Source organism: Dicentrarchus labrax, unplaced genomic scaffold (genome assembly GCF_905237075.1).
Source record: "Dicentrarchus labrax unplaced genomic scaffold, dlabrax2021, whole genome shotgun sequence".
Taxonomy (NCBI): Eukaryota; Metazoa; Chordata; class Actinopteri; family Moronidae; genus Dicentrarchus; species Dicentrarchus labrax.
The window spans coordinates 10,572,345-10,595,979 of NW_026136714.1; the positions used below are offsets into that span (position 1 = coordinate 10,572,345).

At 40.6% G+C, this 23,635-nt stretch overlaps 2 protein-coding genes across 5 annotated transcripts; one reads left to right on the forward strand and one right to left on the reverse strand.

The window, feature by feature from the left end:
* Nucleotides 1-1,278: 1,278 nt before the first annotated feature.
* On the reverse strand, nt 1,279-10,520 carry rmi1 (RMI1, RecQ mediated genome instability 1, homolog (S. cerevisiae)). 3 transcript variants are annotated; one of them, XM_051421620.1, is made up of 10 exons: nt 9,619-10,520; nt 9,308-9,509; nt 8,801-9,013; nt 6,958-7,068; nt 6,025-6,174; nt 4,859-4,929; nt 4,615-4,738; nt 4,279-4,375; nt 3,852-4,041; nt 1,279-3,326 (listed from the first exon to the last, which is right to left on the reverse strand). In XM_051421620.1, the coding sequence occupies exons 3-10, from the start codon at nt 8,960-8,962 to the stop codon at nt 2,090-2,092; spliced, it is 2,142 nt and encodes a 713-aa protein (XP_051277580.1). In that variant the 5' UTR covers nt 8,963-9,013; nt 9,308-9,509; nt 9,619-10,520; the 3' UTR covers nt 1,279-2,089. The 3 variants fall into 3 exon arrangements, with proteins under 3 accessions (XP_051277580.1, XP_051277579.1, XP_051277581.1); XM_051421619.1 differs by having other exon boundaries at nt 8,801-9,016; XM_051421621.1 differs by lacking the exons at nt 9,308-9,509; nt 9,619-10,520 and having other exon boundaries at nt 8,801-9,301.
* On the forward strand, nt 10,017-23,126 carry hnrnpk (heterogeneous nuclear ribonucleoprotein K). 2 transcript variants are annotated; one of them, XM_051421640.1, is made up of 17 exons: nt 10,017-10,092; nt 11,021-11,094; nt 11,218-11,381; nt 11,841-11,938; nt 12,271-12,327; nt 13,272-13,315; nt 14,846-14,918; nt 15,089-15,202; nt 15,611-15,739; nt 16,032-16,363; nt 16,949-16,996; nt 18,797-18,836; nt 19,648-19,663; nt 19,979-20,011; nt 20,182-20,249; nt 20,737-20,906; nt 22,196-23,126. In XM_051421640.1, the coding sequence occupies exons 3-17, from the start codon at nt 11,324-11,326 to the stop codon at nt 22,224-22,226; spliced, it is 1,311 nt and encodes a 436-aa protein (XP_051277600.1). In that variant the 5' UTR covers nt 10,017-10,092; nt 11,021-11,094; nt 11,218-11,323; the 3' UTR covers nt 22,227-23,126. The 2 variants fall into 2 exon arrangements, with proteins under 2 accessions (XP_051277600.1, XP_051277601.1); XM_051421641.1 differs by having other exon boundaries at nt 21,900-22,260.
* Nucleotides 23,127-23,635: the final 509 nt, after the last annotated feature.

Here is a 23,635-nt window from a genome sequence, read left to right on the forward strand (position 1 = left end):
CATTTATATATGTACATATATCAATATCATATAAATGTTACAGATGTTCAAGGTGGGGTTATTTTTAACTACTTTACATATTGCTGGTACTAAAATATTGAAATTTATTCATAATCATATGGTATGAGCTCATATAAATGTAAAATATGCAATGCATATAGCAACAGTTGGTAAAGTTGCCAAATAAACGTAGAAATACAAATCAAATATTTCCCTCTGACATATAGTGGAGTTGAAGTAAAACAATAAGTGTAAATATTCCCAGAATTACATGTATACAGTACTTGACTAAATGCACAATGTATACTATGATATATACTATCATGTAACATATTACTTTATCTTTAACATACCATCATACAGCTGGTTTTCTTTTTTTTTTGTATTTTCTCTTTTCTTCTTAGTTTCTTCTCTTCCCTACATTTCAACCTGACTGTAAACCTGTTGAACATGAAATAGAAACAACAAAATAAACACATTTGGGAGATTTTAGTATATAGCTACTCAACATATAGCCCGCAGTCCGCCTAATTACCAGATAAATACATTCAGTTTATACTGTATATAATGAGGTTTGACTGCAGCATCACTTCTGTACCCACTGAGACAGCACTCCCCTCATTTCATTTACTCTATCACCCAATATTTATTCCACTTGTATCTCCCCATGGGTTGCTTCTCTCCCCCACCCTCCATCGTAACCAGCCTCATTAGCACATAACAGGCTATCGACATGCATAGCAGGGTCCTGATTTAGACGTTCAACCTGATTAGCCCTTAATGATCTGAGATAAGCTACCTGAATGGAAGTGCACACAGTGGCATAACACAATAACATACACGCATGTGCCCTCCTGCATAAACACACAAATGTAAGCACACATACGTACTAACATACATTCCCCGTGGTACCTTTATTAGGCTGTCTTTTGCTCATTTTCACAATGAAGACATCGAAGTATGAAAGGCTGCCATCTAATTATACTGTATTATGGCAGACCAGACACAAATTAATTTGTGTTGTGCAAATCGTTGAGATGTTTCATCTTAAAGAGAGATTTTTAGCTCTACAGAGCTACAAGACCAGAGAATACTGCAAGGCTACTTTTAATTATCATTATGTGTGCTTAAACATTGCACATTCCATTTAATAAAACTATTACAAACCAAATGAAACACAGTGCAGCGGTCTAGTCTGTTGGGTTATTCACGTCATCTTGAGGAGTACAATACTCATTTGACAAGGAGAAATGGAAAGGTAAAATTAGCAGCGAGCTCTTACTTCAAGCATGTTTTATTGGTCAAAGAGAGCGAAAGAAAATTATAAAACCTTCAGAAACAATTTTTTTCAAAGTACAGTAAATACAGACAAACACCAAATGTGTGGTATATGTAATCATCAAAGACAAAAACATAGATGAGGCTCTATAATGAACAGAAATAATCGAAGCTCATGGTCTCTCCTTTATCTTCCTTTCCTCTCATTCTCCTCTGAGGGAGTTTATTAAAGACCCACGCTGCCCTTGGATATTCAATCATTTTTCAGTCAGAAGTAATGGATGTACTGAATGAATGCAAAGGCTGGCAATTCATTACAACAATCAGAATATGAACTATTTCTTTACCCCCATTCCCTTCTCTCATCCCACATGCTTCACTCTTCTCTTCACAGAGTTTTAAACGTTACATACAATTAAGGATAGATTGCATTTTTCCATCTTTAATCTGTTTACTTTGTCGGGAGTGACGCAGAAGAGATGAATGAAATCCTCTAATGAAAAATGACAGAATGTCACATTCACATATAGCAGATGGATGCATTGCAACACATTGATTGCTGATCATCAGACATCCAGTTCACACATTCTGCTCTCCAAATCTGAAGCAGAGGGGCAGGTTGATCACCAATCCTAAAAAACACCTTAGTTTCATCACAACGTTGTATGTTTAGGGCAATGCTGATATGCAATGTTATATTTGCCTCAGTTTCATTGGCAATTTTTCATTTTTCTGCTTAAGGGCAATATACTTCTCCACTGTCTGTAATCCTCTCATTATCACCCACATCCCCTCAACCAGTCCTCTGTGTTTATTTTCTCCTGTCTTTCACCCTCTGCTCCAGCTCCTGGAGTACTTTCTCATTGATGGGTTCTGCCTTGGTCACCACAGCTTTTCTGTCCTCTGGTTGGACCAGGATAGTCATAACGTAGCACATGTCCACCAGCTCTTCCTGACATCTCCTCATCCCAGTGTCCAGCTCACCTCTGCGGGCCGGGTCGCGCTTCAGAGCCCCCTTCTCCGCCACCGAGAAGCCCAGCAGGCCTGTAAGAACCTCATCGGACAGTTCCACGTCCAGGTAACCAGTTCCATCAGATATCGTAGCACAGACGCGCCAAAGGCCGCTGTTGCTGCTCAGCTTCCCCAAAAGAGTCACAATGAAAGCTTTGACATGGATCTTTGTGGTGTGGGGGTGTGGTTTGGACATCATCTCATCCAGCAAGCACAAATATGTAAACGGCGGAGAGGTCAGAGTGAGAGCAGGGACTGAGCTGTCACTCTGTGGATCTTTTTTAGCAGATACTCTATCAAATTCTGCAGCACTTGAGGTGTAGATTTGCCCCTGAGGTGTTACACTTCTTGATGAGTCGCTGCCAAGTCTGCGACATGAGCCTAAAGCTTCTGCTTTGTTGGTAGCGCTCTCTCTGTCTCTACATCCCTGTTGAACAGGGAGCTGATTTGGCCCTTCAATCCTCTCAGTTTGGAGTCTGTTAATTTCTACCTCTGCGAGAAAGCAGTCCATGTCTTCATCCATGAAATTACTCTCATCATTAGTAAGAAATTCTAATTCATGTGATGGCTCTAAAGCAGCAGGGGAAAAGAAGGGTGTGGAGGTTGCTGCAGATAACTGCCCCGTAGCTCCTTTAGTATAGCCTTGATAGTCTCTTTTCTCCGTGGGGGATCTGGAGTTGCTAGAACCGAGCCGTGACCCAGAGCCGTTCGAAGTTTGGGGTTTTGTTGCTTGGTTAGGATTTCCTGTTATCCTGCTGTTCTCCTGTGGCGTGCTTCTGTGACTGCTGTCCGTAACATTTGTACTTTCTTGAAAAATCACACTGTCACACAACTCATCCAGAGGAAGATCGTCATCAGGAAAGTCATCGTCTGCCATGTTGTGATCTGGGATCTCTGGCTGAATCAAGTGATCAGAAGGTAAGGGGTCAAAGAGGTCAGAATCCTCTTGTCCGTTACCGTGGCGACGACCTTGGGCTGAACCGCCTCTGTTGCTCTGGGTAAAATCACTTCTGTGAGAACGGACAGAGGCTTCACGTCTGCAAGAGAATAATGTTGGACTGAGTTAATTTAGCTTAAAACCCATTGTTGATGAAAAAAACACAAAATTCAAACACAGACCAGTTTCACAGACCAGGCCAGATCATTTTTTCCATGGTAGGAGTCAAACAAGGGGATCTAGAGAATTATATGTTAGATATCACTTAAAAGTGCTATGTCTTACCTTTGAAGTTGGTAAATTTGCAATAACTAACACCAGATAGCTGGTTTGAATTTTATATCAAATTAATGACCCGCCTTTAAAATCAAAACAGTCAAATTATGTAGCAATTTATTCTCATTTGTTTAGCTGCAAATGAACACCCAAATGAACACAATAAGTTTGTCAATATACTGTAGAATGAAAGTGCTAAATGCCTCCTAAAGTAGCTGAAAGATGAATGCTGACATTTTTCAGAAGACATTAAGCTGAAATTCAAAATGTCAAAGTATATTTGCCTGACGGTGAAAACTGAGGAGCTCCAGCATCAAAATGCCAAGACATCCTATTGTTAACCACCCACCTGGATGAGGCTGTAGACACAAGGCTCCTGACAAAGGAGCTTCTCGAGGATTGAGTGGAGGTCTCGCGGAGAGTCCCATAGCCACTGTCTCGAACAGGCCCAACCTGAACCCTTCCCACCTCTTCCTGGGCTTCCAGACTGGCCAACAACTCTGCGTCACCTAGTTCCAGATCCTCCACTTCCTGGTTGCCTAAGCAGAGAACATAAGGAGGCATGTCAGTCAAATAAAGAATAATATAAAGAAGAAAACAACAATTTAAGGCCTCAATTTACATTCTTAAACAGGCATTAATCTGTATGAAATCTAAATTTCTACTTAAATATACACCAAACTTTGTAGTAGTATTACAGTAGACATTCCATACTATCAGTGACCTTTGTAGCACATGATCCACTATTAAAGATACACAAATGATCATGAATATACCTTGTTGTACTGGTTGGGCCTCCTCGCCCTCCTGCTGCTGCTGCTGCTGCTGTTGCTGCTCCTCAGGAAGTCCCAGCGTCCTACACAGGACCCTGCCCTGTCAGAGTAGAACAGGAAATCACCACTTGATCTGTATAAATTATTGCATATACACTACTGTATAAGAACAGCTGGAATTATGTCTTTATTGTTGTTTCATAAGCAGGAAAAAAAAACACACACACACACACACACACACACACACACACACACACACACACACACACACACACACACACACACACAAAATATAAAACATGTATTGGTTCAATTTTAAAACAGAAACCAGCAGTTTACCTGGTTATTCCGGTCAACCAGGTCCTCGACCTCACCACCCAGGACTTTGATGTTGGACGGCCCCAGCAGAAGAACCCCAAGTCTGCAAACCATCTGCCCGTGCAACTGCAGCTTCACACCAGGCCTGAGGGTTAACGGAGAAAATCAATCATGTTAATATTCCAGAAACTGGCTGTTTTGATTTCATGACATCAACAACAGTCTAAAACACCACAGTTAAGTGTTTTACAGATCAGTTCCCAACCTGAGAGCTGTGCTGAGTGCAGGGATAGACTGATACTCCATGGCCTCCAAGCTCTGGACTCCATCTGTCACCTGTACAACAGAGACAGTGTATTTGCCTGAACAGGGATTGAATTATTACAGATTTACTTTCGCAAAATATTACAATGGAATTCAATTTCCAACATTATTGCTGCCTCAACCATGTTTCACTAAACTCTTTTAGGACATTTTTTAATTAGAATATATTAAAAATACAGAATATAAAATACATAAAAACTGACATGGAAACAGTGACATGCAGCTACTTGTTTTATCTAAGTCACACCTCCCAAAACTTTGCTTCTGGTTTAAACCTGGACCAAAAATTTAGAAGTAACTGTTTTGCATTATATATCCCGGCTGGCCTGAACTTATCTGAACATATCTGCTTTCTTACCCAGTGACTCCAGTGCATTTTAACTGCCATGGGTCTTTGCATCACATAACTTGCTCAAAAGGGAAAAACAGTAAAAAAGAAAAAGGAAAAAAAAGCCATTGCATCGTTTCTAAGCAACACCAGCACTATTCTTGAGAAACCATAGAGCAGTGACAAGTGTAATACTTAAGGTGAAAATTATAGTCCTGTGCCTTATATCCCAGCAATTTACTCTTTCATATGCTCTCAATGATTTCTACCTGTCCACTCAGATTCAGTTAGGAAGAGAAGCAGAAGTATTCTCTGTTCTACCCAACCAACACACAAAGATAAAGCCTCGTCGTAGATTAGGTTTAGACAGTTGACTGAGTCTAATTGTACACACTGGGAAATAGTGTGACACTGTATTTATAATGTAAAATAAACCATAGTCAAGTATAGCCTGTGTATAATGCTGTAACATAATTTTAACAAACTTTTTTTATTAACAATAATAAAAATACAGTTCCGTCCTTGATATGAAGAGTTTTCTACTAGACGTAGATCTCTAAAGGAAACCTTGCATACTTTTTTACTGCTATTTGTTGGGAGAGCATAAGTGGTAGGAAAAAATGTCTGCAATTTCTAAGACACACTCACAATGCTTTATTGAGTAGGTGTGCAGATGCAAAAGCCAGTAGTTCAAAATACACACACAAACACACTAATTAAAGTTAATCATAGATAGGAAGATTTTTATGCATCTACTACATTTCATAAATGCCTCTGACCTGCAATAGTAGCATTCGGGTTGGTCTGGTTTCCCAGGGCCTCTGCGTGGCCTGCGTGACTGCAGACTCTTCGTCATTTGGACAGTCTGTACCCCTCAACGCCTGCAGCTGAGTATACGCAGGCTGACTGATGTCCAGTAATGAGTCAACCTAAAACAGAATGGGGACTTTGGATATGATGCCTTTTCTTTGTATATTCCTTTTTTTAAACATCTAATGAAATAACACTTCAGTTATATTACAGTATCAGGAATATACAGTATTATAATTGAGAATTTCTTGAATTTCTAGTCATATTTGTGAGCTGAACATGCATCTTGTGGCTCCCATTATTGTATATTTGAACAAACTAACATTGAATTGCTGTCTCAGGGGTCGTGCTTTGTTGTACTCCAATCCTCTTTCCTTGAATTTGCACAACAACTCATATTTTTGCTACAACAGCTTGCTGTGTGATTTTCACTATTCTGTGTATCATTGGTCTATTGGATTATAATCTGTAACATGTAAAAGAACACATCAATTACAATAAAGTGAATAGGAGATATCTGAAGTGCCTTCAAATAAATATTTCCAAGATCTAGCTCCACAAACACACACAAACTACAATAAGAACAATATAAACTGATGCCTACAATAAACAAAAGCAATAGAAACATTCTGATTATTTCTTTGCTTGATTATTTTTACTGTTACATGATTTTTCTCATGTGTGTTCTGCTGTAGGTGTATATACTGTCCACAGCATACTGTTTGCTGTTTATATATGTAAGGTTTTTAGGGTGCCTTTTAGTATTAGGACAGACTTCTAGGCCAACTCTGGCTAATTTATCATTTGCTACTGATCAATCGGCTATTGTCCCAAACATAAAATCTAATAATAAACATGAGATCAAATATATAACATGAAATATATAATCAACAAGGCTGTACCTGGACACAGAAAGTGCCGCTGAGTTCAGTCTTCTGGGCCTGACTGAGCCCCTCAGGGAGAACAGGGTAATCCAGGTCCCTCAGGTCTGTCAACAGCCACTGGTCCAGCGCCTACAATTTCACATCAATCAGGGAGGCATATCTTACTGTAAGACCTATTTTATGACACCCTGTATTATTACACCTCTGTGACATGACATTAGTTACATTCACTTCCATGACATAAGTGGCCTTTACAATACACAACACAAAACAATATCATAGTGAGCGTATAAGAGCACACTACCCACACTTAGCTCTGGGTCTCATCCAATTTTGCCAATACAAAAATTTTAATTCTTCAAACAAACTTATTCAAAAAAATAGCTATAGACGTCACAGGCATAGTGACTCAGTAGTGTCCCTGCAGATTTTTGGTCATCCTTATCCTCATCGCTCAAAAAGTGCCTTTCAGTGATCTAGTGACCATGTGAGCCACTTGATCTGATTTCACTGTCTTGTTCCTGCAACCATCAGGATATCATATGTACCTTGAGAAATGACACATTATCCTGCAAAGACAGACTTTGGCCATGGAGGGACACAGCTGCTCGGCAACCATATTTAGGTACACTGTGGCGTAAAAAATTATGCGTAAATGCAGGAAAACATACCCCCACATGACGCCACCACCAGCTGGTACAGCTGACACTTGGCAGAATGGATTCATGCTGTTTACGCAAAAAAATTGCCTTGATATCTGCATGTTGGAACAGAAACCAGGATTTGTCAGACCAGGAGGTGTTCTTTCACTCCTCAATCGTCCACTTTTGCCGATCACTGCCCACAACAGTATGATCCTCTTGTTCTCAGCTGATGGTAGTACACAGTAGTCTTGGGCTTTTGTTGCCCGTCTGCTCCAGTGAGTTGTGCTTTCTGTGCGCTGCATATTTGTAGTTCGACAACATTTGTTTAGTAGGCCCACAGTGTGTATTGCATCTTTTGAGGTTACTTAGCATGCCAACTTAAATAAAACAGCTACTTAAATACTCTGGGTCGTTATGTCTCTTTTTGCATACAAGGATACTAGAATTTCCTTCCATATGATAAAGAAAAAAACCCATCTGTTGTGTTAAGGAGATTCTTCAGTTCAATCTGGTTTACTACTTCTATAGCGGTTCACCCTAAAGACCGGATCACTCGAGAGGGGTAAAGTGTCATACACCACACCACATATACCACAACACCGAATGCAGCAGCTGTGCATGGTGGCATCTAATGATTATTTTCATTATCGACCAATCTGTCGATTCTTTTTCTGATTAATCATTTAGTCTACGAAATATCAAAGAAAAAATCCGCAAATGTCTTATTTTGTTCAACTAACAGTCCAAAAATAAACATATATTTATCTAAATATTGTTTAAAACAGAGAAATGCAGCAAATGCTCACATTTTAAAATATAACAACAAACATTTGATATTTTTGCTTGATTTAAGGGCTTAAAAGAGTTTAAACACTATATAGGTTGAAACAGCAAGAAGATTGGACAAGAGAGTGAATGAACACTTATAAAAAGATCAGCTGTCTGTAACCACCAGGGGAAAAAAACAGTTACAGCATCAACTGGGAAGGGGTCAAAGGTCAGTGAATGGCTAAAGAAAGATCAAGGAGTCCATTTTGGAACAGAGACAGGAGTAACCATCTTCCCCTTCCATATACGACCACCTGTTATCACAAGACTTAAACTCCTTACTGAGGTCGTGTGATACTAACTGAGCTATTTCCATGACAGTTGAGCGAAGTCTAAGCTGTGATCATTTTGCATTCACCTGTGCAATTACAGTCCTACATCCTGCGTACCTGTTGGTTGATCTGCTGCTGTGACAGACGACCTGTTCCTCCCGCCTCTTCCTGCAGCCACTCCACGCAGGCCTCCAACCAGGCAAAGGGAACCTGGACGTGCCAGGAGGACTGCAGCCAGGCTTGGGTAGCACGCACCACGGCCTGGATATCAGGGGCCATCCTCCTCCTTTGTGTGTATTTCACTTTCTGCTATTTTATTTCCACTGTTACCTGCTTTTACATAAAGGCATCTGGTTAGTTGTTTTTTTTAAGCTGCTGCAGCCAAGTAATTGATTACTGAGTTTGAGTTATTCATCTTTAAATGCATTTATGGGTAATTCATCTACTCTGGATTACTCATTAGCAGTAAGACATTTAGTAAATTTAGCTTTCATTTGCGGACTGAATTGTTCCCATTTCCAATTATAATGCACCAGTATTAAAAAACCTAAACGGCAAAACAAGTGTCAAATGTCAGTGCTGTTGGTGTAGTATATACATTTAATTTAATTCATGGCAAAACACCTTGCAGTCCCTGAGGGCTTAAAGGGTCATCTTCTCTCTGTATGTCCGGAAGCACTTGACACCAAATCTTGTGGTGATTTATCGACAGGAGAGATTAGACTATTATGATAGAAGGACACATGATAATTGCTTTCTGATGTTGTTCTGTGATCATATCAGGATGGATAAGCCCTGTGGTTCTGCAAATGGTCACGTCTGGGCACTATGGAGGAGAGAGAAAGAGAGATTGAGTGAGGAAATACAGGCAGTATTATAAAAAAAACGGGACATAAAAATGTTAATGTTGAAGTAAGTGTTGTTATGAAGGTTACCTGAGAAGCAATGTCAGCAGTCTCATCCACGAAGTGTTGTGGAGAGCAGCCAAGGCGCCAAAGTTGACTCTACCAAAACTTATATAGCAATGTTGATGCTACTGTTACCTCAGATTTGTGCCCATACAACAGGACCAGATCATCTCTTTCATACAATGGCAGTTGTTAAACATAACAATTACAACTCCTTAGTCCTTACAAAGACACAAATTAACATTACCGCTGCAGATGACACCTTTTAAAAACAACAACTCTAACAGCCAGTAAAGTGGAATGTGTACCCGGAAACTGGGCTTAATCTTTCCGCTTTGGAAACGCCCCTGCTCGAGTGATTGACGTCTGTTCTAGCCAATTGCGACTCTCGCCTGTTTGATTTGCTCTCGGCTCAACCAATCAGCACACTTCAGCTCAACCAGTACATTTCCAGGTTAGGTAGAGAAGGAAGGGGACGAGCGAGGTGTTGTTGCACTGCAGGTTTGTGTTTTGACGATATTTTCTTTTTTCTGTGCCACATTTAGCCTAACGCAGTCGAGCTGAACGTATTAAAAAAAAAACACACGCTTTTAGTTGTGACTGCGCTGCTTATTTTGTGTCCACCGCAGCGCTGCCTCATTAGCTTGTCCTGCTAGCTCCCCTTGTGCTCAACCGAAATTATGGCAACATGGCGAAATTAGCTCGCCGCTAGCTCGAGTGACTCGGCCTGGTCTTTGTATTGACTGACTGGCGACATTTCACCAGCCCACTCGCGTTAGCCCGGGGATTACACCGCGATGCCTTCTCTCGTAATGCAATTCATAAAGTGCTTGTAGAGGAGTGCAGTCGATATTTTAACGCAGTCATCGAAAACCAAACGTCGTCGTAGCTTAACGCGTTTCCCTCCAGGCTAGTTAGCTTAGCTTAGCTCTCCCGGTGGCCAACGGTCGATGCGTTAGCTTCAGTTGAGCTAACGTTATCCCACTTTCGGTTTTGGTCATGGCACTGTTTAACTATTTATTTTCCGGCCTCAAATGATGTACTGCTTGGATTTGTCAGTGTGTCGTGTTATGTAGCGTTTGGTAGCATTTAGTCTTATGTCGGGTATCTTGTTAATATTATTCGTTAACGTGTTTTCCTTCATTACGAAACGCTACAAAATCCCTGTTTCTCTCTCCTCTAAACAAGCAGTTTAATGTTACGATGTGGTAGCTGGTAACATAATAATAATAATAATAATAACCTCTCCCCTTCGTATGATGATGGTGTTTAACATGTGTTGACCCGTGTTTAGTTGAATATCAACCGCAGATTAAATACAGTGTATGTGATCATAATCTGAGCGTCTCAAACTTTACCACTGAGCCTTTTTTATTTTCATATCAACGTTACGTTTCGATATTTCAACTAGCCTCTCCCTCTCCGACAGGTCGCAGCAGCTGTTTGGTCCTTGCTTATTTAGTTCCGCCTATCAACACGCCCTTGTGTCTGTAATAAATATCGGTGAGTGCCGGGTTTCTGCCACTTTTTCTTCACCATGTCATCCCTGGTTCTTGAATAGCCGGATCTCAAGCATGCAGTTTAAATTGTCTTGTTACTTTTTTCCACCTCTTACAATGCTGACAGACTACCACAGCTCACAGGGGCCAGTTTTCTGCTTCTCTCTCCCTGTTGCTGCCACCTGTTCCCCGGACCGAGGTGCCCAACACATCTCTTCCACTCTCAGAAGACCATGGAGACAGAAATTGAACAGCAAGAAGAAACTTCATTCAGCAACACAGAGACTAACGGTATAATTTTTTATATTTTTTGTCATGGTTAAAATGTTACGTTTATTAACAGGTTTTAACTAATCTATCTACATCAAAAATATCTCTTATGTTATAAAAAAGAGTGAGTGTTGTAGCAGATTACTTACAACTCTGATTTTGGAAATTAGATATTTATGATACAAACCTTTCACATAGTATTTTGTCTTCGAGGTTGATGTCCGAAATTGTGCGGTCAATTGTTAAGGATCTAAACCATGTATATTCATTTTTTTTCATTTTTTCATAGAAGCATTAAAAAAGTAGTTTTGCACACGGCAATCTATAGATTTATCTTATAATGTGAAAAACAGATTATTTCTCACAGTATTGCGATTGAGTGCTTCGCTGCTGTCTGTGGTCTTTTTGATTATTAAATATTATATTGCGGAAGGTGGGGGTATGCAGAGTTGTCAGTGCGTTTTTATCTCCTTATGCCAGGTAAGCGCCCTGCTGAGGATGCAGATGAGCAGAAATCATTTAAGCGCTCCAGGAACTCTGACGAGATGGTTGAGCTTCGCATCCTCCTGCAGAGCAAAGTAAATCAGCTCCCCGTTCATCTCACGTTTTATGTCGAACCTTTTACGTGATTGTTTGTATTTTTGTCTCTTTCTATTCTGCATGCGTTCAGTAAGACTGCCGATTTTTGTATTCCTTCCATTTTTCATGGTTTTCTTTTTGTTGCCCCAATCACATCTGTCTTTTCGAATAATTAAATGCCACCCTTTATTAGCGGTATTCATACATTTAATGAGATTTTCTGTATTTGTAATATTCTCTTGCACTGTCTGTTAATTGCAGTGCCAAAGTTCACATTTTCTCATTTATTTGTTATGTTTTCAGTCTTTCTAAGTATTCTCTGTATTCTCAGAATGCAGGAGCTGTAATTGGGAAGGGTGGCAAAAACATCAAAGCCCTTCGTACAGACGTGAGTACATCTATTTTATGCACCCAGAATTTAAATTTCGTTTCTAATTTTAATTTTGTATTCTTTATTTTTCCCTCCACTGGTGTTCAGCCTCTCAAAACTACCCAGTCTCCTCTATAGGACAGCAGTTCTTTTTACAAACATTTACCCTGGATAACTAATTTTAAATTTTGTTTTAGTATTTAGCAATGTGTTCTTCTATGTAAGCAAAGGGTGAGGTTAGCCTATGCCTGTGATATTAGCCTTCTGTTCATGAGATGTTCTGACAAACCATTTGGGGCTGGTTTTTATCTTTTTTTCTCACTCAGCTAAACTGGCCCCTGGACAAAAGTCCAATTTCCTGTCTGTTTCTCCATATTGATGATTTATTATAACAATGCTATTGTGGCAACACTGATGCTCTTGTTAATTTAAATTTATGGGCACAGTGCGGTGTTCACAAAGTCACCTGCAGCGCCAGCTAACATTTGTTAAGGCAACCTGAGCAATTCCTAATTCATTCAATGTCATTGCCTCTTTCTCTAGCCCTCCACAATTTGTTCTACCCCTCTTTCTCACTGTCTCTGGTCTATTCCCCAACATTGAACTCTTCATGTTCTTAATGTACCATTACCCATTTTCCAATGTTACATTTTCTCCTTTTCTCTCTTTGACAAACCAATCTCTGAGAGAATCAAATTAAAGTCACGTTTGAACAGTGTAGAGCCTGTATATTAAAAATGTATTCCTCTTCCCTCTCCCCTCTCCCTTGTTTATTATTTTACTGTTGACTTTTTTGCCCACTTCCTCCTCTGTTGCCCATGTTCTGGATGGCCCCTCCTGCGCCCGCCCACCTGACACCCTGGTTGGCCCTGTCCATAATCGTGCCCTGTCCCTAAATGGGCGCCTTACTTGATTGACATCTGTGCTCGAATGGCCCTGGCCCCTGCCCATGCCACGCCCAGTACAATGCCAGTGTGTCAGTCCCAGACAGCAGTGGGCCTGAGCGGTATGTCCCTAAGCTCCTCCCTCTCACTGCCTGACTACAGGTCAAACAAACAAGAAGAGATGAATAATAAATAGTCATCCTGCCTCTGTCAGGTCACTGTATTTTAACCTACCTGTTCTCACAGTATTGTAGCCTGAGTCAAAATGCCTAAATGCGTTCATGTCCAAATCTGCCTGTTGAGCCTGTAAAAGCCATGTCAACATCCTTTTATATGCCATTTTTAAAGTCACGTCAACATTGAAACATAGGCTGGTGTTGTCAGGGTTTTTCCACAATCTGCCACTGTCTTTTTAAATCTTTGCTATAATCTGTGCAATATGTCTGTGTTTTATGTCTTTAATTTTCATTGACGATTATCTATCCTCTTTATCTTTGGCGTTTTCACCTCCCTCCCCCCTCAGAGTGGATATACTGGTGTTCTGTTTTTTCTTTAGTTTCATAAGCTCACCTGCTTTTCGCACCATCCCATTCTTTCCTTGTGATGCCCCTCATTATACTGATAGACTCAGATCGTACATCCATTCTGAAACGCTAAAAGGCACGCTAGGATTCAATTTGTTTTTGTGTGTGTGTTTTTCCTTTCCTGTCTTCTGCTTCATCTGAATTTGGTTATTGACTGCTGGAGCTATTGAAAGTACAGATAATATCTCTGTCCCACCCATCTTTGCATTCTTTGGATTTATGTTTATCGCTTCTCCCATCCCCTTTAAAAAGCATCAACTCCAGTGGTGGCAAACTTCATTTTCCATGGTACAATCTGCTCTGTTACTTTTCCTCAGCAGCCTACCATTCTACTTCCATGTACAAACTGTGCTTAAGTTCTCTTGATCAGTAAATTCATTGTGATTATTTTATTACTAGGTGGGTGCAGACAACAAAATTTAATTTCAAATTTGTTGTATATATATGAAGCATCAAAATCGCCGTCCAAGCCAAATTTTTAAGTCAGGGCGCTTGGCAAATTATAAAATTGGAGAGAGAGTCTTCCCTGAGCTGTGTTGGGCACCTTATTTGGGGTCTTTGTAGTCAAAGTCTTTGTGGTGTGCATCCACCAAACTATGCTGTAGGACTTTAGAGTTCTCTCGGGCACTATTGGTGCTTATTCCTGCCAGATCCTCCTCAGGCTTCACCCTCCCCGTCTTTCCCCTTCAGTGGTCACCAAATGCAGTCACTTTTCTTTGGGTCCCTTTTTATTTTGTCTCTTTTCTTCCTTTCTCTGGACAAAAGACTTTTCATTGCATTGTTTGGGTACCAGCTTTTTTTCCAGTTACTGTGTTGAATTATCAATGACATACCATGAGAAGTTTAGAAAACACTGGATGTCAACAGTTCATTTAGCTGTGTTAGTCTCAATAGTGAGTTGGTTAAAAATGGGGTGTGACAGTTTATCTATGGCAAAAAAGGGGATGTCATGAATTCTCTGATCTGAAATGTTGTTCCCTCCCCCCTGGGATGCCCTGCTGGCTCCCCCAACGCCACCCTCTCTGCGTGGCTGTGCTCTGCTTTTTCACTGGTGGGTGAAATATGAAGCATCCTGAGTATCAGTGCCGACATCGAGACAGTTGGAGAAATCCTGCTGAAGATTATCCCAACACTGGAAGAGGTGAGGACGTGTCTTGTTTTCTTTCCCTTCATGTCAGTGGTGAATGTTAACAACTATCTGTTGTAAGTGTCTATTGTGTTGCAGAGATGCTTACTGTTCTATTTCTAAGTGTCTGGCTGAGAGCTAAATATATTATATCATAGAATTAACATGGAAAATGTCTTCCTCAGTACCAGCAGTACAATGGCATGGATTTTGACTGTGAGCTACGTCTGCTGATCCACCAGAGCCTGGCTGGCTCAATCATCGGGGTAAAGGGAGCCAAGATCAAGGAGCTCAGAGAGGTATGTTGATACAAGGGATGGGGATTGGATTTTTCTTTTTTGCAATTAAATCTGTTGCAAAGCAGTTTAGACTGAAATTTGTGAGTAATGTACAACATGCATTCCCACACAGCCTTCTGTCGCTGCCAGTTTTTCAGTTGTAACAAGAATAACTTCCTTAAAATGACTGGATTAAAGCCAGCTTGTGGTACCCAGGCCGGATATGATTTTTCTCGTCAATGTTTTGTTTTATATTATTTGTTGCATTCTTCTGGCTGTGTGGATATAGCAATAAAATGACATATCGATGTGATGTGTAAAATGTTTGGAGTTGGTTTTTCTACTGTAGAATCAGCTGCTGTATTATGTAGCAGCTTTTTCTTTTCCTGTGCCCCTCATGTGTTCCTCCTGTCTCTAATGCGTCTCCAGAACACAAAGACCAGCATCAAGCTGTTTCAGGAGTGTTGTCCTCAGTCGACAGACCGGGTGGTGCTGGTCGGCGGTAAAACGGAGAGGGTGGTAGAGTGCATCAAGACTATGCTGGAGCTCATTGCTGAAGTAAGTATCTTGTACAGAAGTTGAGACCTTTTTTTGTGATTTGAATTAATTCCTTTTCTGTTTTAAATGTAGCCTAGCTCAATGCAAAAGATCTCAGCAGCATGTCACGCTGCAGCTGCTTTCGAATTTCGCTGGAGATGCATCAGAACATCCTGTCCTCTCCTTTCAGAGATTTAGTTTTAAATTAGTACTACTGTATTGCAAGTAGATGCAAATGTATTCTCAGCACTTGTATATGTATTTCAAATGCCCTGAGCAGGTCAGTACATTTCCTTCTGTCCTCCTTTTTCAGGCTCCCATAAAGGGCCGTGCACAGCCCTATGACCCTAACTTCTATGACGAAACATATGAATACGGTGGTTTCACCGTGATGTTTGAAGAGAGGGGAGGCGGTCGCAGGCTTATGGGAGGGTTCCCCATGCGTGGGGCCAGGTCCAGCGGTGGAGACCGCGGGTTTGATAGAATGCCTTCAAGCAGAGGGGGCCGGGGACCCATGCCTCCCTCCCGCCGGGATTATGAAGAGATGAGTCCCCGCCGAGGTCCTCCTCCACCCCACCCAAGTAGGGTCACGAGGGGGAGTGGCCGTGGACGCAACATGCCCATGGGACACCCACACAGAGGAGGGTAAGATTGATGATGTACATTCTTTTCGTATTTTCTCCGATGTTTTCCTGCTTTGCTTATTTTATTCACTCATGGCCACTTCATTGAGTTTGTTGGTGTTTGTGATTTTTTTTTCCAGTCTTAAATTACAGTGGGCATGTTGTCTACACCTAGTGCAGATTAAAAAAAATGTGTTTTACTGAACATAATAGTGCTAAATGATTGCATGATCCCACTCATCAGTTTTAAGTTGAGAGTCCTCTTACTCCTCTTAACCTCTTGAGTTTAAGTGTTTGATATTTTAGACCTACTAGGCTCTGTTCAGTGCTAGAGCTCCTCTTCTTGCCTTTTTTTCCTGCTGCATATACAAAGTTTAATCTCTCTTCAGGTGCTTATTTTCCATTCAGGGGCATTCTTTTCAGAGATTACCTTACATTGTCGAATTCATAGGATAAACAGTCCAGTTAGTGCGTAATCCAGTGTCACATTGTGCACCCCTATGAACACATTTGTATTCATGATTATCATTCCATTAATTTTATGTGCTCATCAATGTGTGTCTGGGTGTGTTTGTGTGTCTTTTTCCCATCTCCATCTTGCCCACAGAGATGATCGTTACTATGACTCGTACCGTGGCTCTGATGACAGGTCAAAGTAAGTTTCTGTCCCTAAACCTTTGACTAAACCTCCTAACTTATCTTAACAGGGATACTTCCACATTCTTTTATTTTATGTTACTTGCACTTGCAACAATTCACAGAAGCAAAGATTCCTCATTGATACCATTGGGTGGTGCTTCCTCTAGAGTAGCAGTTTACCCTTTTGGTTTTGGTGAGGAATAAGTCATTTAGTAGTGTTGACAGGTGTTCAGCACCATTTCTATTCATAAATGTGACAAATGATTGGCCATGATGGATCAAAATTAAGTTGTAACTGTTGAGGTATTCCTATACATCCCACATCTCCCTGCCTTACTAATTTATTGTTGCATTTGTTTTTAAAATATAACTGGTTAGAACTTCTTCTCGTAGCTAGTGAGAAGAAAAAAAACCTCTTTTGCCCTCCTGTTTTATCCTTACCTCTTAATACTAACTACTGCCTTACAAATATCCATTGCTCAGTCAGTTTGCCTGTAGTACCCTAGCCTGCATTAGTCTCTTACCCTGATCCCCATTGACCCATTCACACTTATTTTGAGTGCTTTGTAAGGAACTGTAGTAGTAGTAATACTGTATGACCCTCTCTTCCCCGTGTTAATGCCCATCCAATGTGCTATTCATTCCCAGTATTTCCCAGGTTGAGAGAATGTGTTTGTGGTGGCGTGTATGAGGGTCATGTGCTGATGTGAAGCTGACATCCTTCTCTTGAGTCCCCACTTGAGCAAGCAGCATGCTTTTACACGCTGGCTTGTTATTAAATAAGTAATTTTACTAATGTGTACAGTAGGCTTGAGCCGACTACTTGGCTGAAACGAGTATCCAGTACAGATAATGTACATTTTACAATTATTGAATGAGTGGAATATTTGTACTTGTAAATATAGGAACAAAAAAACCCAAGCTCAATTCTTTATACATTTTAAAATATAACAACTTCAGATCAACCCATATCAGTTTCAGGCTTAAATAAACGATTTCCAGTTGCCCCACCCTTTCCGAGTACAGTACAGATACAAATACAGATAATTTAGTTGTCTGAATACATACAGATAACAGTGTACCCGCTCATCATCCTGTGCCCTAACAGATGCATAGGATGTATTGGGATCTAAAATTCTCTGCACTACTGAAAATCACAATAATGCGGTCATTACCGTACCTTAATGTCAGTTGTACACATGCAGATATTATTAATGTAAATCAGACTGTTATAATATATGCCTGATATTATTTGGTGAAAAACAATGTTAGGGTATCCTTGTGAGTTGATTTGATAATAAGGAGTTGATTTGATATTTATCTAAATTGGTGTCGTCCTTGCTCATGGCTGCAGAGAGACACTGCAACAAGTGATATGAAGTTATGTTAAGACTACAGTTTGACATGACATCCGTTCGTGTATGTATGAAGAGTATCAGATAAATCCAACACACATTTCTTGAGATAATTCCATAATTTGAGCTCAGTTTTGGGGGGAAAAAGCAGCAGCAGCCCTTGGCTCTGATCATCATCACCACCACCTGTCACTTCTCTCACTATAACACTGTCAGAGCTGTTCCTGTTACTGTGTGGGAAGATGGCTGAGAGGAAATGTGTTTATACTGTAATCTTGCTCAGCGTGTGTGTGCAGTTTGACCTAGACCAGAAATTTCCTTTGGAATGTTGTCAAGCTTTTTTTTTTTTGTAAGCATTTTCTATTTCTTTCCACCCCCACCCACATTTCTCTCTCTCTCTCTCTCTCTCTCTCTGTCTGTCTTTACCCCTCCCTCCCTCTATGGCACTCTTTCATCACCAGTGACAGAAGAGGCAGACCGGATCGCTATAGTGATAACATGGTTAGTGACCCTTTGCTAAATGCTCTCATTCTAGCAACTTATTGGGCGCCAGCATCCTCAGGCTAGCATACTGGTTGGACCTAGCACTAGCCAATATGCTTTGATTGTCCACTGCGTTGTAATGATAATAGAGATTAATTGACAATATAACCATAGCTGGTCAGTCATGTGCACATGCGTGTGCCACACACTCATCTGAGCCCTGGCCATGTAGCCAAGCTAGTTTTGGCATAGTGTAAGCCTTCCCACCAAATGACCATAATCACCACAGCCGGAGACACCCCATAATAATCAGCTATAATTGCCCTCTTACTGTGTACTTTTCACGGCCAGCCTGTTTTTCCTGCAAAGAGAGGGAGGATGTTGGGGGTGGGGAGGGTGGGGGTGGCCATGGTTGGTTGCTAGGCAATAATAACGCTTTGTTGACAGACTGGAAGGTCTCTCTCTCCCTCTCCCTTTCTCTCTCTCTCTGAGAGCTGGCAGGATACTGCCTGCCGTTGCTCAGCAACAGCTTTTTGAATTGCCTGTTGCCCTGGTGACAGCAGCAGCTGAATAGCAGGTGAAAATGGGGGCTGATGGAGATGCAAGGAGAGACGGGAAGGGGGGATGGAGGGAGGGAAGGAGGAGGAGTCTGGTTTATGGATGAAAACTGGGTGGCTTTTAGTTGAGTCTACTCCATGGATGAGGCTGCAGCATCGTCCATACATGTGTGCTTACAATTCTCCGTCCATTGATCCGGGATCTATAGAAGGATGAAAAGAATCGGCTGCACTGTATGTAACCCATTTGTGTTTCTGTTTGTGTTTTACAGAGCGGAGGAGGATATGGTAAGTACTAAGCCTTGTGTTTTTTATGTGTCATTATTATGGATGTTAATGTGTCTTAACGTTCGTCAGTGTGCAGGCCTTGGCCTTGGATGAAATTATATTTTACTTAAGTATCTGACAACAAATGTTAAAGATGGAACGAAGAAATAATTTCATATTATTCAGCACTTTTCTTCAGGAGGTCTGTTAAACATACCATACGTTTGAGATTAATATTGTGATGGGTCATTTGAATATTGGTAGTGTACAAATGTCACAGAAAAAAACGTAATGTTTATTATTGTGTCTGTGTTCCCTCTCGCTTTCTCTCCTCAGACAACAGTTCCTCCTGGGATAGCTACCAGTCAGGTGAGTCAAGTTTTTCAACGATCAATACGATTAGAAAAATTTGCTGAGCCATGTGTGATAATGTTTGCAGCCAGGTATTGATTTTCGGCGCTCTACTTACTTTCCTCTGTTTCTACACTCTGCTTTTTCCTTGCTTGTCTTCACCTCTCCCCCTCCCTCTTTGCCATCAGGTGGACGTGGCTCCTATAATGACATGGGCGGCCCTGTCATCACCACACAAGTGACGATCCCTAAAGATGTGAGTACATGACAGCAACTTCACATACAAACTGGCACACCAAAGCAAGATCAGTCTACGTCACCCCGTGTACTCTCATATCATAAGTAACATTCAGTCAGCCTACATTGCCATATGTGATCATGTTATCTACACTCTGATTATCCTTATATAAATGACATTTAGTCGTGTGTTCATCATATTCCATTATTTGTGTCATCAACTTAATGACTGGTACGATATTTGTACAGTCGTAGGGACCAATAAGTCTCCCACACGTGGACTTTTTCCATTGCACCCACACTAGACAAGGTCATAGAAGTCTTTCATTGTTGAGGCGTGTTTTTATTTATCATTTCTGTGCTTTTGTGTCTCTGTCTGCTCTTTGTGTCACATTTTTTAAGGTTCACACACACATTCCCAGTGCCTTAAATGTTTCTCTGCATGCTTTTCTTATTTTTCTTCCATCCCCACCCCTCTCGTTTTCTTCTCGGTACACCAACGACAGCTGGCTGGCTCTATCATTGGTAAGGGAGGCCAGCGGATCAAACAGATCCGCCACGAGTCTGGGGCCTCCATCAAGATCGATGAACCTCTGGAAGGTTCTGAGGACAGAATCATCACCATCGCTGGCACCCAGGATCAGATCCAGAACGCCCAGTTCCTTCTACAGAACAGGCAAGTTCTGACACAGCCTCATTGTATTAACACTAACTTTACCATCGTAAAGATGTAGAAATTCTTCATTCAGCACCCAAGTTATAGTTGAACCATTTATCCCATCAAATTGTGTTCATCAGGCCTACTAGCTTGAGTGGAACCTTTTGAAAACCTCTCTGAACTTGTTTTGTTGGCTCTTATTCTGGCCTCAGCTCATATCTGTTGGGTTGCATAAATAACGTTTTTATGATGCAACCGATCTTAGAAAGTGAAGACTTTTAAACTCATGCAAGCTCAAAAGAAGTAAACATATTTAGAAGATGCTTACTTTCCTTCCCTCTCTTTCCACCCACTGAATCAAACATATATATAGATTTTGTATTGTAAATGCATAATGTTTTTTTTCTGAAACTGCATCCTAATACTATTAAACCCACCAACTGTTGGGTTATGCATTTCTGTTGCCTGCTGTCTCTTCTTCACTAACCCCCTTCCTTTCTTCCCCGTGCAACCTGCAACTAGTTCAAACCTTCCTCTTGCATGAAATGGCTGTGAATGAGTAGGCAAACTTAATTCTTGTACATATTGCATAATGTTGTTTTTTTAAAAGGATCAATGTGATTGACATGTTTCTTTGACTGTCACATTTGTCCATTGAATATGATTGGTAGAAGAAAAAAAACAAAACATTTGCCATCAAAGCCGTTTCACTGTGAAGCAGGGAGTGGATTGATTCTTCCCCTGGCTGCTGCTGTGTGGAAGACTAGTGATTTTGTTGTTTTTAGTTAGATCAACCGACAACAAATCACAGTCTGCCAAATAGCACGGGCTCCTCCTCTTCTGTCTCCCTTGGCAACCAGTAGGCACGTATAATACACACTACTTCCTTGTTGATGCTATCCAAGCTTAGCACGAATGCTAATACAGCTGTAGACCTGCTCTCTTGAGTAGTGTAGTGTTGCCATGGTAACTAACCCTGCCTCCCTCTTCCTTCCTCTCCTCCTCCTTCAGTGTGCTGCACCTGCTTGGACACAAGGACTAACCACACCCCTCTTTCTCCCCCTCCCCTCCTCTTCCTTGCTCTCCTTCCGCCACTTATTTCACCTCTTCTTCTCTGCCTGTCTTTCTTACTCGCTGTCTGTCTCTCTTCCCGCTCTGCCTGCCCATCCTTTTCCTCCCAAGACTTCATCCTCCCACAGTTGCATAGCTATGTATTTATACTGTCATCGACTTGTGAATAGCATTTTTCTTCTTGTACATTTTTCTTCTTGTATATTTTATTTATTTTTCCACTCTTTTTATTTCAGTGTGAAGCAGTACTCTGGTCATTTGCTGTAGACCCAGGAGACTCAGATTGAAGCAGACTCAGATTGCCCCCCCCCCCCCCCACCCCCACCCAACTCCTTCAACCTTTCTGCCCCAGTCCAACAATATCCCCTTCAGACTATTATTCTGGATTGTGGGTGTCTTTTTTGAATTTTATTTTTGTATTTTTTAATGAAATAAATGTCCAACATTCCTGTGCATAAAAGAAAATGTAGATGTTCTGCATTTTTAAGAGTGTAGTCCATTAGTTTATCAGATATACTTTGCTTTTTTTTTTTTCTAACACTCACCTATATCAAAATATTCTTCAGTCTCCTGACAGACAAAAATAAACATAACCTTTATTTTTTGATGGTTTTGTTTTTTATGACTTGTATGTGTATGTTTGTGTCTCCGGTTTAAATCTGTCGTGTGTGTGTGTGTGTGTGTGTGTGTGTGTGTACGCGTGAGAGCATGTCAGTGTGTGGGTTGGTGTGCTTTCTGTTGTCTATATCGGTCCCTTCACACACAGTTGTACCACATTAACATTAGCAACATGCAGAATGTAAGCAATGTTTCTTTTCATATTGAACCATTTATGTTTTGTTTTTAGAGATGTGGAAAATTTTCCCCTTCAGAATGAATTTTGGGATGTTTAAGTTGGGACTCTGGTACACACAAAGATACAGGACAGTCCCACTAATTTGTAAGAATATTCATGGTAGTTGTGTGGTGAAATAAATCTGAATACGTGAAGCAACTCCTCACACATGGAAACATGTAGCTAGAAATTTGTTTTGACATTTTATTGGAGATTTGACAACTTGTATTGTCCTACAATTTCCTGTGCTCTACACTTGTTTGCTCTCCATGCTGTAGACTTCACATTGTCAAAATGTAAAATGAATAAAGATGGTGCCACTTTTTACTGAACCAGTCTGCATTTTTAATGAGTGAACTTAATGGATTGCTGATTGAACATTTTCTGTGCACTCACGGTAATCGGGCTAACAGTTGTGCGATTTATTTTTGGGCCATTTTATGCATGAAATTAGGACTAAAAATGATATGTTAATATAATTTACTGGACAAAGTGAGTTAGTTACGTGAAAAATAGCCATCACAAAAACCCAGAGGCAAGCTGCAAATTGTTTTGTCCACAGGCATTACATTATTACATTATTACTTCTTAACATTGAAGAAGCTGTATCTAAATAAATGACATTTATATATTATAATTAAATCTTTGCTTTAAAAAAAAACAAGTTATGGAAACCTGACAATCACTTACCTGTTTGTGTTAAACTTGAATTAATGCTCATTGGGTGTTAACTGGATACATTTGATTACTGACACTTATAAAATAAGACTAAAGACTATATATAATATAAAAAGTAATTTATACGCAGGAACGATACTGTATTTATAACGGCATGGATACT